This window comes from Athene noctua, chromosome 12 (genome assembly GCF_965140245.1).
Source record: "Athene noctua chromosome 12, bAthNoc1.hap1.1, whole genome shotgun sequence".
In the NCBI taxonomy this organism is placed as follows: Eukaryota; Metazoa; Chordata; class Aves; order Strigiformes; family Strigidae; genus Athene; species Athene noctua.
In genome coordinates this window covers 13908895-13924366 of record NC_134048.1, presented here as the reverse complement: position 1 = coordinate 13924366, position 15472 = coordinate 13908895, and the positions used below count along the sequence as shown (strand labels likewise).

Genomic DNA, 15472 nt, shown 5'->3' with positions numbered 1-15472 from the left:
GGCTGTAACAGTTTGATCATATAATCCTGGCTTCCTTAGGAAACCAAGCTAAGGAACAAACAAACAGAAGTCCTTACAGAAATAGTCCCTTGACAGTTGAGGGGTTTTTTTAATCAACACCTTGACTTCTATGAAGATTTTTACCTTCACTTCCCACAAAGATTGTCTTACATATCAACCACAGAATGTGCAGAAGCAGCTCTGGAGTGGCACCATTACAGGCAGGTTTGCATTAGGGTTAGTCTGTATCCCAGTGGGAGCCATGGGAAACCAGTATGGGACTCAGGTGTGTCCTGCCAGCATCACCCCCTACACCTAGTGCAGAAGATGACCACTTGCAGAGTAATTAGCAGATATGATTAACTGGAGCAAAGCTCAGAGTTGAGCTCTTTAGTGGATGAGGAGTGCAGAGGGAGAGAAGTTCCCCAGATGGACAATTCCCTCTGAACTGTCCACCCAGCTCAAATCCTGCCCTGAGCTGCTGTGTTGGGTGGTGTAGGGGAACCCGCTCCGCCCCCTGGGACTAGGGCTAAAAACCACCCCCTAACCGTGGTCCCAGCTGGTTTCCTGCCCAGCTTAGTGGGGTTGCTCTCCCCAAGGGGTGCAGGGAGCTCTCTGTGTCACCGAGGGACCCCGATTCAGGCGCTGGGAGCGGAGCTGAGCAAAGCTCTGCAGATCACAAGCTTTGACACATCCATCTCGGAGCAGCGTGACTGTAGAGCAGGAGCGCCTCGCTCGGACTCCTCCAGGTTAGCGGCCAGCTTCTCCCTCCGCTTTCTTTTCCCTTGTTGCCCTTTCCATGAGCCCTGACAGCAGATCTGCTGAAAGGGCAATTTTACAGCCTAATCCCAATAAAAGACAGCAACTGCCGGTGCGGAAACCCTGGACAAGAGCATGCTTGGATGGTTCGAAGTAACATGTTCTGATATTAACTGCAAACCCTTTTTGTATCTGCCACTTTCAGAGAGTTCTTAAAAGAACATTAATGGAATGACAAATATGCCAAAAGCTATTATTTATGCACGTTCAGCGTTATTTGATCTCGGTCAATTACTACTATGTTCCAAGCAAGAGGCTGGAAGTGCAAATTTTTTTTTTTTTTTTTTTTTTTTAAGGCAATCAGAACTAACATTTTCACGTCGTCAAAAGCGATGACGCCTCACTCCGCTAGCCAGGATCTTTGAACAGAAAACACGCCTTTAAGGGGAAAGCTGACTCAGTGGCCGCACGCTGCAGTGAATGACACGGGAAAAGCGGGGGGGAGAGGGTTTTTCCGCGGAGCGGGACGTGGCGTCGGCGCTGCCCGCAGCAGAGGCCCCGGCACCGCACAGGGCTCCGGGATTTACCGGGCTATAGATCAGCTAAATAGTGATCGGGAACGGCCTCTCCCAAGGCAGAGCCCGCATCTCCTTTCCCCAGGCAAAGGGAACAAGAAACAAGATCTCTCTTTTTTATCTTTTCTTTCCTTACTTTTTTTTTTTTTTTTTAAACATAGCTTTTCCTTCTGTAAGAGGTGTACGTTTAATTATAAAAGGGCCTTTTTCTGTTGTAATCTGTTTCCAGTTCAATTCCTTTGCTGGATAAATCCCTTAAACGTGTTGTCATTCCTTATTTATTGATTGCAGGTATTTGGGGTTTAATTGAGCAAGTCGGTCGTGGCCCAGGGCAGGAGTGGCGCTACATGAGCAATTAAATCTGATTAGCCCGAGCCCTTTAAGCCCCAGCTGGGTGATTGATAACCGAGACCAACATTCTTCAATTGACTCGCTACATCAAAAAGGAGAAAGGCTTAGAGGAGAAACGCATGGGTTCAACATGAAAAATAGCAAAGGAGCCGAGCAGATTAGATTTGCAAAGGAGCTGCGCTAACGGCGAAGGGAGCAGGGAGAACAGTCCTGGTCAGCCCATAAAATAAATCCGTAAGTGTCTCCTCCTTTAAAACTCAGCCAAGGCTGAGGGTTTTTTTTCCTTTTTTTTTTTTTTTTTTTTTTTTTAAGAGGTTAAAGTGACCCGAGCTGGAGCGAGAATAGGCAAAGGCGACGGAACTCGGATTTTAATACCCCTCAGCCCTCGGAGCTGAGCTCCATCCATAAAGCTGTCGTCTGTTTGTTAGTGTGTTTGTCTGCTCCGTCATTACATTTTTTGCCCGGTAGTTTAAGAAAATAAACTAGCAGGGAGAACAGGAGTGAGTAACCCCCATTTATCAAGCTGATGGATGTCCCGTGTCTCCCTTTAAGGGGGGCAGCAGCCCGGCGCGGGGTGAGGGGTATCCCTGTCCGCAGCATCCTCCTGCCCCTGCAACCCGGGGAGGGGGGGTAGTACCCGCCGGTGCAGGGGCCCTGCGGAGGTTTGGGGGACAGAGATAATCCAGGTTCAAATCATCGCCCTGGGAGAGGTCGCAGCACTGCTCTTCTTGGCTGAGCTGACTGCTGCGCCATGAAGATCTCATGAATTAGCCCTGTTAAATTCTTGGGAGCAGCTACGGAGAAGCAACCCCCCACACCCCCCAAGACACACACCCACAGCCCGAAGCAGCCCAGTTTTCTGCTTGCCACCAGAAAAGGGGGGGCGCAGGCAGCTCCCGGATCCGCGGTGCCAGACCTCGGGGATCCCGCCGTACGCACGGAGCCACCGCGCCGGCACCGCCCGCCTCATCCTAAATTACAGCCAAAGCGACTTGACGGGAGAAATCAAAGCGAGGGAAGAGGGCAGGGGGGGAAAACCCTCGGGGGGGGGGCGGGGGGCGGGCAGCGGGGACCCCGCGGGGCAGCGCCTGGGGCTGGGGCGGGCGCCGCTGCCTCTGTGGGGCGCGGGGTGCCACCCCCGCCGGGGCACCGGGGGGGCTCCGAGGGCGCTCCCCTCCTGCCTGCCGACTTTTCCCTCGGATCAAAACAGCTTGAAAGCAGCAGAAATCATTGGGGAGGGGAGGAGGACGTCAGCAGGAGCTGGACTTCTAAAAACCGTTCCGCCCCATAGGCTTTAATATTAAAAACCCCCTAGGAGTCTCAGACACTGTATTAATTAGTGCAACCACCCATGAAAAGTTGGGTTTGGAACAGCATTCTTTGCCCTGTGTGAAACAGCAACCCTAATAAACAATTGTTAACTTGGCCTATTGCCTCTGGTAAATTACACAGCATTAAAAAATAATGCTTTTCATATTAGGCAGTAATTAAAGGTTGGGACAGCTTTAAAACAAGAGGGGGAGGGGGAGGAATCAAAGAAAATATAAAAATGTTCTTTCAAGAGTTATGGGAGGCTAATAAAGTATGTCTGTTATAGTGCACCACTTTGCCCCCAGCTACAGCCAAACTGGAGCCACTGCAATTGCCTCTCAATAAGATAATGATATTCCTTTCTCTGCTATTAAAAGGCTCCCAGTGCAAACTTAAAATGATTTATTTAATTTAAGAAATTATGAGGTGTAACTTCAAAGCGTAAGCCGTTAGTAATGGAAAACACCAGGTTGTTTAAAATTATAATAATAATTGTTTGGAATACAGTGACATCAAAGTGCTTTCATCACCAAATAAAATATAGCACAGACCCCCAAATCCAGTGGAGTTTATTGAGTAGACATTTTTTGGTGTGTTTTTATTATTTCCTTATCAAGAGACATTATTTTAGCAGCTCCTTTTCTCAGCTTTGATGTTTTGACAGTCTTAAATTAATTTTATTGCATTTTTTTGGCTCGGAGATGGGAGATTATTCTGACTGCTTATTTTTCATTATGACTTTTTTGTTTTCAAGAACCGGTTTGTTATTTAACACAGCACCTTGATAAGCGCAGTTGAAATGAATTGGCCATTACAGGTCATTAAAAAGCAAAGAATTCTGTTTTCAAGCAATCCATTACACGTCTGGGAAAATATTCCTACTTAAAACAAACTTTGAGTTGAACGCTGGCATAATCAGTTTAATAAAACGGGTAGCTCATACTTTTAAGGAACATGTTTTTTTCTTTACGAGATTCTTGCTTATTCAAAACACAGCAATCTAAGAAATACATATACAGAACATTTTGCCAAAAAAGACCTGCCTTTACAGTAAGAATATCACAGAATGTTTTTAATTTCCTTGAACAGTGTTATAAAACATTCAGCGTATATACATTGCTTGAAACTTTCCCTTCCCAAGCAAAGCAGAATTATTCCAATCCCCTTAAAAAAAAAAAAAATGGTAGCGTTTTAAAATATACTGCAGTTGCAGCTTTATAGACCGGTATTTCCACTAAAACAGCAGGGACAGAATTGCTCTGGTGTTAAAAGACTGAAATATAATGGATGGAAAGATTTTTATTCCTTTCGTGCAACTAGTTGGGAACTGCTAGTAGCACCCGCCAAACGCCGTATGGATTACGGTGGGAAACACACACCGAGGGACTAAGGGAGTCAAACCAAAAAAACCTCAACAACAATAAAAAGACCCCGAAGTAACCCCCTCTCCGCGGTGGCGTCCGGCACCGAAAAGGAGCGTGAACCGTGTAGCGGCTCGTTCCTGGGTTTTCCAATGCGGGGATGAGCTCTGCCCTTTCCCTGAGACCCCTAATGCTTTTCCTTGGAAAAATACCCCCGCCCCCACTCTGGAAAGGAAAAAAGTCGGGATAACCGCTTCGTTTTTATTTTGCGAGAGAGACTTCCCACGCAAAGAATATGGGCACTGCTGAAAGTAGGTTAACTTCGAGAAATGACCCCTGGAAAAGGCTTTTTTAAATCTCCGTGATCGATCCTAGGCACGAGAGAAATCCAGTCACGCTGGGGGGAAGCGTCGGGTTTTGTTTGTTTGTGGAGATTTTTTTTTGTCCCGTTTAACGATTTTTATTTTTTTTTTTAAACTAAGGACATACACGTTAGTCTGCGAGGATACTAAACCGGGGATAAATAGAGAGGGGAAATACACTTTAGAGAAAACAAAATGATAACTTCCCTATGTGAACAGCCCTGGGGGCGGTGGGAACTGGATCCACCGCAGCTGCTCCGCGGACTCTCTGGCTACTTGCGCGGGAGCTGCGCGCAGCCGGGGGGCGAGTGCGTGCCTTGGAGCCTCCTTCCGCAGCCTCGGGGCGGCACGGGGGGACCGGGGAGGTGGGCGGATGGGTCGTCCTTTGTCACCCACCCTCTCGTGCCCTCCGTGGGCTCTCCTCCTCCTGCCGTGCGTGTCCAGCACTCACCCCCAAAAAACCTGCCCCAGGTGTGCGCAAAGCGGGCGTCGGGGTGCCTATGGCGTGCGGGACGCACAGGCACCGTACGGAGATCTGCAATGTACAGCTCACAGCTATGGAGATGCGCGGGTGCGCACACACGCGCGCGTATCCGCACGGTGCGTGTCTGCGTGTGAATCCCCGGTGCGCGGGTGCCTGCGCCAGGATGGGGGGCTGGGAGCCGAGGGAGGGATGCAGGACGCCGCTTGACACCCAAATCTGCCCGGCCTGGAGGTTAGCTGAGCGCCTCGGACCGACCCCCCCACCCCCCACCGGGATCCGCGGAGCAGGTGTCCGCTCCTGCGCGGAGTCCCTGCGGCGCGGAGCCTTCCCCGGTGCAGGGAGCCGGTGCCCGGCCGGGAGCGGTTCCCTCCCCGGCGATCCGGCCCTGGAGACCGGCGAGGGGTCGGGTCCTCCCGGGTCGCCACCGCCCCGCCGAGCTGGGTGCCCGCTGTCCGCGGCCGCGCAGCCAGCGAGGCTCCCGGCGGAGATCAAACCCCGGCGCTTTCGGGCGCGCCGGCTCCCAGACGCGCCGCAGCCAGCGAGTTTTCCTCCTTTCCCATAAAATGCAGGAATTCCGGGCTTTGACAAGGCAACGTGACAACATGAAATGCAGGCTCCGAGCGCCCGTGGCTTTAGGTAATGAACGCTTGGCCGTAGCGAGTCAGGAAGCCCATTCCTAACTGTTTATGTCAACAAATCCCTACCTCGTGAATTAAGGTCCCGGGAGAGCTGCGCCGTGCCCGGCCGGCCTGAGCCGCCGTTCAGCAAGTCGGGATTTTAAGGATTGGGATAATTTATCGCGTTGTTTTTAATGTTTATTATTTATTGCTCTAATTATTTTTCACTTTCTATTGGAAATTTAAAATATATAGATGTACCTGGAACAGATGCCAACTCCTTTCAGACTCACTCAACTTCTAATCATCGCATCTGCTTTGTGTCAGAAAATACTTTGGGAACAATTTAACTTTGCATTAAAATAACTAATTAAAGCCACACCTCCGCAGCCTCTTGCGAAAGTGGAGGAGGAATTTCAGTAAGTGCATCGCTTTTAATGGTAGCATTCTGATTTCCCTGCCTTGCTGTAATTTATTCAGTTACAGATCTGCCTGCGGGGCAGCTCCCATTAGGCCGATGATGAAGTCTCATGAGTAAAGCTTGACACCTCCCTCCTAATAAAATATAATACTCAATTAACTCGGCCTTTCTGAAGGCTTTAATTGGAACAAGTTAATAATGGGCGCAGGGTGAATTGTCATGCCATCCGCAAGCTCGGGGAAGGTGTCACGGATCCGTCCTGCCTTTCCCATAGCAGAGGTTGTAACCGAGATTTGGAAGCTTTTCCTTCAACACCCTTGTGTTCTGCAATAAATCTGTATCCATTTAAAGATCTATCATAACACACACAAAGCTCCTGCGCTCAAAGAATTTCCAGCGAAAAGATTTAGCTGTAATCCCTGACACAGCTGATTTATACTGAAGGTTAAAAAATACCGCTGGTTTATTTATAACCGGCCCAGCTCAGCTAAAAAAGCACTCGGGACAATCGGACGGGGAAGGATAGGGATGAGGGGGGCTTCACCCTGCCTTGGAATTAGGGGGGCAATACTTCAGAAGGAGGGAGCCCGAGAAAGAAGCAGTTGTCTCCGGTTTTTATGCGGCAGTAAATGCTAATTTGAAAAGTCTGCATGGAGATTAGATTCCCCCAGCTTTGTTCCCTACAGTTTCGAAGCGGGAAGGTTAACAGGGTGGGTTGCTTTTTTTTTTTTTTTTCCCGGAGCCGGGAGAGGGGTGAGCAGAGCAGGATCCGCGATGCCCGAAGTTCCCTGAGCCGCTAACTCAGCCTGCAGCCCCCTCCTCACAGCCCAGCTCGGAAAGTGGGTCCTGTGTGTGTGTCCCATCCACCCACCCACCCCCCCTCGCCCTTTTCCTCCTCGCACAGCGAAGGCCCGATCTGGCAGGGTGCTGGGCGCTGCTCCCCGGGTCCGGAGGTCGGGCGGGGATGGTGCTGGGGGGACTCTGCCCGCCGGGAGAGCTGCAAGGCCGGAGCGGAGGACAGCTCTCCCCTGCGCAAGCTGGGAGCGTGGCCGGGTTAAATCGCCCGGCTCTTTCAACAGAGGCAAATACACCTTCTTCTTCAATTGGGATCCCAAAGGTCACTCCTAATCCGAATAAGCCTCCTACAACAAAATTTACATTGGACCAGCATGGGCCTTGGGTGTAACATGGCAAACTACCCCTGACCTCCCGTGCACCCCTCTTATCTGAGCAAATCCAAGCTTCCCTCGCCAGAAAGGGGGGGGGGGGCGGGGGGGAGTCCAGCATCTCTTCTCCTGGCAGCGCAGGAGCACATCCCTTGAGGGAGGCTGCCCCAAAAACTCTGGGAAGGCTGACAACATATGGGAGCCCTGAGATGCAAGTGTACTGAAGTATTGCAGGGTCCCTGCCAGGTCTTACCTGGACAAAATTACCCCCAACTACCACAAGGGTCAAGACTAGTCTCCCACTAAAGCACAGATTTGAGGTCAATGGAAAGGCAAGTCGGAGGGAGAGTCCTGAGCACCAGAGAAAGGCACACGAGCTAAGAAAAGTGATGGAAACATCACCAGAGTATGATGTTGTAAAGAACAGAGGCGCCTAAAAGCGGTTGTTAAAAACAAGGAAACCTCATAAAAGGTTTGGCTTTCGACTTTGAATTGTTGACTTGCAATTCACCTTCATGTGCTGCAAATTTGGCTTTAATTCAGATTCAGAAAGGGGAAATAATCATAAAGGCAATCCAAACATTCCTTTGAACTTGACCCAGCAGTGCAAAACACACACAGAGAGAAATTACTTTTTAAAGAACTCCAAACACTCACAGACCCACACGCGATTAAACATGTTTTTTCTTTTTTAATTTAATTCGAAATAAGAGATAAGAAATAATAAATCTTCAATAAAATATATAAAATTGTACAAGGCATCCCTTTCAAAGGGACTTTCCTATAATGGAAGATTGGGGGTAAGGGAAGGGAGAAGGGAAGTTTATCTATAGTGGGTCCCAGGTGACGACAGTGCCTGGGTCAAAACAAACCAAAACCAGCAAAACCTTGTGGCCTTTTTTTTTCCTTTTCATTTTTCTGCTTTTTTGTTTGCTTTTTTTTTTTTTTTTTTTTTAAATTCTTCCACAACAACATGCTAAGAAAATAAATCCAGGAGAAGCTCTGCCTTCAGTGATCCACAGCCTTTGGAATAACTTTCTCACAAAGTTTAGCAAGAATAATACACATAATACAATAGATACAAGGAGAAGCCTGGGGAAGATATTGCCAGCACTTGGGGAGCTCCCACGGGGACAGACAGGTTACGCAGTCTCTTGGCACCCCACCGTCCTCCTAGTAGGGTTGTTTGTTTGTGATACCTGGATCTCTCTTAAGGCCTTGAAGCATGAGTCACTTGTATTGGCATCCTTAGCAAGGGAAGGAGAGGAAGACTCAGGGGGTTCTTCTATTTAATACAGACTGTTGCAGATACTAATAAAAAACCCCAAACATCTCCCAGAAGTGTTCAACAATCCTTTGCTCACCACCACTGTGGAAACAACCCACGTCTTGTTTCCCCAGAAAGCTTCCTTCCCTCTCTCCTGGTTTTCAAAGAGCATTGCAGAGCCAAGATTACCTGGCTGTAGCCAAAAATTTCTAAGCACGCCAATAGGAAGAGATAAAGACCAGACTGCCTAATAACCCTCCCTTGCACTTCACCTCCCCTCACAGTGCTTTACAAACGCGGAAGCTATTTATACAGATAAAGGCATTACAGGAGCCAATGGTGGATAAAGCTGTGCTCTACATTTAGGGGCCCTGATGCTCATCTTGTTGCAAACATCTGTCAAGGTTTGGGATGCAAAAATTTTCCCTACCCCCAGAAATGCAGGAATTTGCTGGCTCTGAACTTCACTCAGACTCTACTGGGTCTAGTTTCTATTTACACGGTGTCTCTAGCTAAGGGCTCTGCTTTCTTAAAAAAAGCCAAAACAAAACAAAAAACAAAAAACCCAAACAACAAAACTTTGATTATACCTTTTTATTTCCCTCCCCCCTGCCCTCATATTAAGCGATGGCGACTCAGAGTGTGGGTTTAGGGCATGCACTCTTCTTACTTTAAACATGTGTTTGGCCCCATCAGGAAGGCATCGGGAAATCTCTGCCTCCAGAAGATGGGATTGCTTTTTCACCCGTTCTTTTTTTATTCTGGTTTTACGTGCACTGTATAAAACCCTTACATTTGCTCAAATGTTTTTTCTTTTTTGCTTTTTGCTTGTTTGTTTTTACGTTTTTTTTTCTTTGAGGATCAGACTCTGAGCACTCAGAGCACTCTCAGAAGCCACCCAACCCATAGCATACAGGATGACTTGCTTTGCTAACGCAAACTCGTGTATGCTCAGGATGGCGGATAGAAGTGTGCAGAAAGAACGGCCAGTACTGGATGGGGTACTGCCTTCTCAGGGTTGGACACAATCCACCAGGAAGTCTCTCTCACTGTCACTTTGTCTTTCTGATCTTCTTAGGATAAGTGGTACATGCTATATCCAACGGGAGTAGCATAGAGTCCAACGGGCGGGATAGGAAGGACAGGTCTGTGAAAGGGGTAGGAAGTTCCATACAGTGAGGCAGCCTGGATGGGAGAGTTGATGGGGAAAGGGAGGCTGAACCCCGATGGCAACATGGGCTTCGCTGCCATTTTGAGCTTCTCTAGTTCAGCCTCCTGCAGTCTCTTGGCCTTGGCCCTCCGATTCTGGAACCAGATTTTGACCTGGGTCTCTGTGAGGTTGAGGGAGCTGGAGAATTCGGCTCTCTCGGCGATGGACAGATACTGCTTCTGGCGGAACTTGCGCTCCAGAGCCAGCAGCTGGGAAGTGGTGAACGGGGTTCGGGGCTTCCTATTCGTCTTGTGCTTCCTCAGGGTGCAGGCAGTGGGGCTCAGGTGTCCTGCAAGGAAGGGAAAGGCCGGTTATCACAAAAGCAGGGAGACGTGGGTGCTCTGGAGAGATGCTGCACTTGAGAAGGCTGGGGTGGGAAGGGAGCATCTTGCTAGGTGATACCCTCAAAACGGGACTCTTTTGCAAGTGGCTCTGAAAATATTTTTCTGGCCCAACTTATATTCACAGGACTCTGGCAGATGGCCTGGGAAGTGGAATTTTGCCTCTGATTTGGAAAGGACAGTTTGTAGGCAAACAGGGCACAAAGGATTTGTAGATACACGCACAGAAGCTGGCTTTAGGAATCACATCATAGGGGTCTAGAGCACACAAAATAGCTGTCTTGGTAGCTGCAGAACGGGAGGAGTAACTCCAGCAAAGCACAGGACAAACATATATGCAAAAGCAAAAGATTCATAAAAGGACAGTGGTGTAAGAACCAAGCCCAGCACAGTCCCGCTCCAGGATTTCTCCACCAAAAGCAACAAGTCAACCCTATCTTTTTTCTGACAGCTGAAGAAGTGTGTCTGATAATTTTTTATGGTTTAGATAACTGGGAATTTTGGAATTTTTCTTGTAATTTCTTCTTTGAGAGCAAGTTTTTCCTCTGCTTAATAACTTTAAGGAGTATTTTCTGGTTTTCAACAAGTATCAGAAAAACAAGAAAGCAGCACACTTTTCAATCAACATTTAGCTTTTATGACATTTGCCAATTAAAAAAAGAAATCCACAAAGCTGCAGCATCTGTAGCCAATACAAGTCAGGAAATCTACTGCCTTTTGTAGTTGCCTTATAACCCCAACCAGGTTAGGCACACGTGCCCAGGATGGCACACGGCTGACTTGTCTTTAGACTCATTTTGCATTTCACTAATAATTTTGCAATCTAACGAATGATTAAAAAGTGTGCAGATGACTTCAAAAGCTTAGCAATTTGGCTGTGTTTTGGATCACTCCTAGGGCATATTACAAGCCACCCTGGCTCCCCAGCTTGATGCAGAAAGTGACACACAGGCTGCTCTCAAGAGGCTGCTAAATTTTGTACATGCTGTAGAGTCTAGTTCAAACTCTTGTCAGTACTTGCATGTCTTGTTTTCTGTACCCTTTTCACTTTCCTCTTTATTTTTAAAAATAAACTGGACCACAAGGCTGTTTAACTGCATATCATGCAATTAAAAAAATCCCACGAGGAAAGTGTTCAAAATTTCAGAAAGGGATGGGAGAAAAAAACTACAGCAAAAAAAGTTAAACTTCTCCTCTTACTATTCTTCTAGACACTGAAAGTGAAAAATAAAGCCCTCTGAGACTTGTCAAATACCATCTTATGATCATATAAGGGCATTTTAATAATTAAAGTGCTCACCATGACAGTTGGTTCACTCCTAAAACTGCTCTAAATTCAAACTACACTGAATAGACCCTAAATTCACTACCGATCACCCCACTATCTCACTCCGTCTTTCAAAGGCAACCTGCTTCTTAAAGTGGAGTTCTCCGAAGACCCACCTAAGGGGGGGTGTGGGGGGTGTCCTACTAGGAGTGATGGGGTTCACAAGGGCGACCGGTCACTCCGGGGGTTCCCCCCCCTTCCCCTTCCCGGGGCCTTCCCGGCTGTCGGCTTAGCCCGACCCGTCCCGACTTCTGCTACGCACAGGGGAAACCGCAAAAACATGGTTTTAAATTAAATCCCGGACAAATATTTCCTCCGGAATACACCCAAACGTTCACGGACTTCTTCCCTCCCCATCCCCCAAGCGACTGCCAGACTGATAAGCAGCAGGGACCGTCGCCACCGCAGACCCTGGAACTGCGTTTGTGCCCTGCCAGTCCTCAGGCACTTGCTGCAGTGATTTGTTTCGCTATTTTATTTCTGTTTATCCTGTTTTCTGGCCAACATCGGCCAAAAATCATCACTTGGAGACGGTTCCCTTTCCATGTTACTCAAAAAATCTGACTTTTACAGCTCTTCCCCCGTTCATACCACCCGTCACATTAATAACAATAAATCGAGGAGTTGCTTCTAATGTTAAAACCCTCCACGGACAGACGGGCTTTATGCGGGAGAACCGGTCATTGCCGCTTGCTGTCACACCAGCTCCGAGGGAGCCGAGCACCGGGAGGTGGGAAATCAGGAAAATGATCGAGGCCGAAAGACCTTCCCTTCCCCGATCATCATTTTTCTCCCCAAATCCCGCTGAAATCACCGGACCTGAACTCTCGAGCTATTGAAGTTCTTTACAAAGCTATTTTGCAGATCTCACGAAACGCCGATTTTAATGAAGAGGAGGATTTTCGAAGGGGGAAAAAAACGGTATCAGGAGAAGATTAGGCCTTGTCTAAGTCTGGGATTTAGGGCAGCTTTAGAGAAGGGGGTCCAGGTACTCCCCTTTTCACGCTTTTCCAGGATACTTGAGAGTATATGAAAATCGCAAACAGAAGCTGCGCAGGGAGTGACATGGGTGAGCTGCTTTCCTCCCGGCACTTCTCCCAGCAAGTTAGAAATCGAATTAATTCGGGGTAATCGCAAAGGAAAGGAAGCGGTTGAAAGCCCAATCGAAACGATTGTCCAAAGGAAAAAAAGAAAAAAAAAAAAAAAAAAAAAAAAAGGAACTGTGATAACACTAAACTTCCTTCTTGTAATATTAGGTTATAGGAGCAAATTATGCGAGACTGCCCGGCTCAACAGTTCGCGTCTGTAAAGTCACTAATTTAAATAAAACAGAGCATTTAATTTACATCAGGCAAGTTAGGGATGCGTGGAGGAGAGCGGATCGATCTGCTAATACAGGTGTACGGCCGCCAAGGCTCTTGGCGACGGGAAGGTGGAAAGCCTAGAGCTGCCCGGCTACGCTTTTCACCCTTTCCTGAAGGTAGTTTGGGGGCTTTTTTTTTTTTTTTTTTTAAGCGTTTGATTTTTTTTTTTCTTTTTCTAAAGCGATCTCACCGAAAGCGAAATGCAGTTCAGAGCAGACACAGCAGCGCGGCTCGAACGGGGTTTTAAGAAGTGACCTGTCACCTCCGGATCGCGTGTCCCTAAGGCTGTGGGGACGGGGTCGGGAGAGATCGCAGGGGCTGAAAGGGTCAGGCCCAGCTCGGGGAACTTGGACAGGCTGCGTGCAGCGAGGGGGGGAGAAATAAACCCCCTGCCAGGAGGGACCGCGGCGGCAACCAGTGCGCAGAAAGAGCGCAAGGCTGGAAGGGACAATTCCCGAGTTTAAGGGATTGCTCTGCAACGTCTGGTGTAAGGGAGGACGAAACAAGGAGAATTTCCAGTTCTCGTTGCAACGGGATAACATAAGTGGACGAACTGGCAACTGGAGAGCCATGTGTCGGGAAAATGAGCCCGTCCGCCGTAGTCCCTGATCTTTCTATGGTTTTAAAAGTACTATACATTTGTATAGACACGTATAATAAGATATATAAATATAGAACTGTATAAATATATATATGAAGAAATAGGTAACATACGTATAAAAACCACACACGCGTAGGTATAAGTACATATAGAAAATATAACATATAGGCGTATATCTAGGGTGCTTCAGTTCATCTCGGCGCCCGGGGGGCAGCGCAGCTCGGGGGCCGGGGCTCGGGCCGGAACGGTGCCCGCCTGCCCTCGCTCCCCGCCCGCCGGCGGCTCCCGCGCAGCCCCGCGCAGCCCCCCGCCTCCCCGGCCACTTACTTGGCGGAGGGGAATATCTCCCGGCCTCTTGGATCCAGGACGTGCCGTCCTCCGAGTTCTCCGATTTGACCGAGGCGGTGTCGAAGGTTTTTGTAAGCGCCCCGGGCGGGCTGTGCGCGTCCCGGGAGCCGTGGCCCGGCAGCAGCAGGTTCCTGGAGGTGCCCACGGCCGCCCCGTCGGCGCTGCCCCCCGCCGCGGCCAGCGGCAGCTCTTTAGGGGGTTTCTTGTCGGACATGAGGGCTTCCACGCTGAACGGCAAGCTGGACACCTTGACTTTGTGGTGCTCCTCGGCGCTGGCCGCCGGGCCCTCCTCGTCGGAGGAGAAAACCTCCTTCGCCTTGGAAGGAGAAGCCATCACGGGTGCGGAGGGAGGCTGGAGCGGGGCCGCCCGGGGAGCTTCGCTGCGCCTCTGCCCGGCCCTGCGCGGGGACTGCGCGAGTGAGGCGCTGCGGTGCCGCCCCCCTTTTCTCCCCCCTCTGGGGGCTCCCCGGCTCTTTCCTCCTTTGGGAAGTGGAGTAAACGCCCCGCGGACCAATCAGAGCCCGCGCTGGGGCCTGACGTCGCGGGGTGACTCATGCCATTGGCTCGGGAGCGGGAGGGCGGGTAGAAACCTTTTTTTTTTTTTTTTTTTTTTTTTTTTCGGGGCTTATTTGTTTGGGGTGTTCCCCCTCCCCCCGTCCCCTCCGAAATGAATTAGGAGTTAATGACACAAGCAGCCAGCGGAGCTGTGCTATTAAGGAGCCGTCCAGGACTATAATCATACCAAAGCAAGAAAAAAAGCCGCCGGGGTAATTAAGGCTGATGATTAGGCGAAGAGGAAACTTTAGAAGATCGCGGCTCTGCCTCCTCCCGCCGCCGGCCCGGCTCCTCCCGCCCCCCCCCAGCCGCGGCCCCGCCGACCCATCGGGTACCGCCGCGCCCCAGCCTCGCCGGCCCTCCCGGCCCGGGGTCTGCCCGGCCCCGGCCCTGTCCCCTAAACCCGAGGTGTTTTCCCGAGAACAGAGGGGTAGGGGGTGCGGGATGCTGGACCCCTGGTCAGAGAAACACCCTGGCGGAGAAACGCGGGCGCTTGTTCTGCGCCGCTCATTTTTCGTCCGAAAAGGGGCTTTTGGTTTGCATTTCCCCGGCAGCAGGACCGAAGTCGGGCAAAACCACTCTGCAGAGATCTGTAATTATTATTTTTTTCCAGCGTCAATTACACACGTGATGAATAGATGAGCTTTAATAAATTAGGGGCATGCAGCCCGTAATTAAGAGGCATATCAAACCAGTACTATGAAAGGGATTCTGTCACTTTTTGACTTCCTACCAGTAGTATGAATAAGGAGTATCCTTTAAAAAGTGTTTCTAATTACCGCGTGGATAAAAGCAAATACGTATTGTTCTTTTCATAATTATTTTAATCTTATGCCGGGCGTTATTTCATGCTGTGCCCGCAACTTTCTCTGTTGTTTGTTTGGTGTTGGGTTTTTTGGGTTTTGTGTGGGTTTTTTTGTTTTGCTTTGTTTAAAAAAAAAACCAACAACCAAAACGTCCAAGAAACGTAGATTTTTGGGAGCCGGTTTGGTGTTATAATTTATAACTGAGGCTCTAAAACTAAAATACTCTGGGAAGGCAGCTGTGCATCT

General features: G+C 49.2%; 1 protein-coding gene across 1 annotated transcript; it reads right to left on the bottom strand.

Annotated features, from left to right (window-relative positions):
* Window positions 1–9324: 9324 nt before the first annotated feature.
* Window positions 9325–14199, bottom strand: MSX2 (msh homeobox 2). Its single transcript, XM_074916113.1, has 2 exons — window positions 13845–14199; window positions 9325–10173 (listed from the first exon to the last, which is right to left on the bottom strand). The coding sequence occupies exons 1-2, from the start codon at window positions 14197–14199 to the stop codon at window positions 9749–9751; spliced, it is 780 nt and encodes a 259-aa protein (XP_074772214.1). The 3' UTR covers window positions 9325–9748.
* Window positions 14200–15472: the final 1273 nt, after the last annotated feature.

What these genes read in the sequence shown, in the direction of transcription:
- MSX2 (XM_074916113.1), bottom strand. Translation starts at nt 14,199, where the DNA reads ATGGCTTCTCCTTCCAAGGCGAAGGAGGTTTTCTCCTCCGACGAGGAG. An exon ending in GAGATATTCCCCTCCGCCAA is followed by an intron (nt 10,174 to 13,844) that starts GTAAGTGGCCGG and finishes CCTTCCTTGCAG; the next exon opens with GACACCTGAGCCCCACTGCC.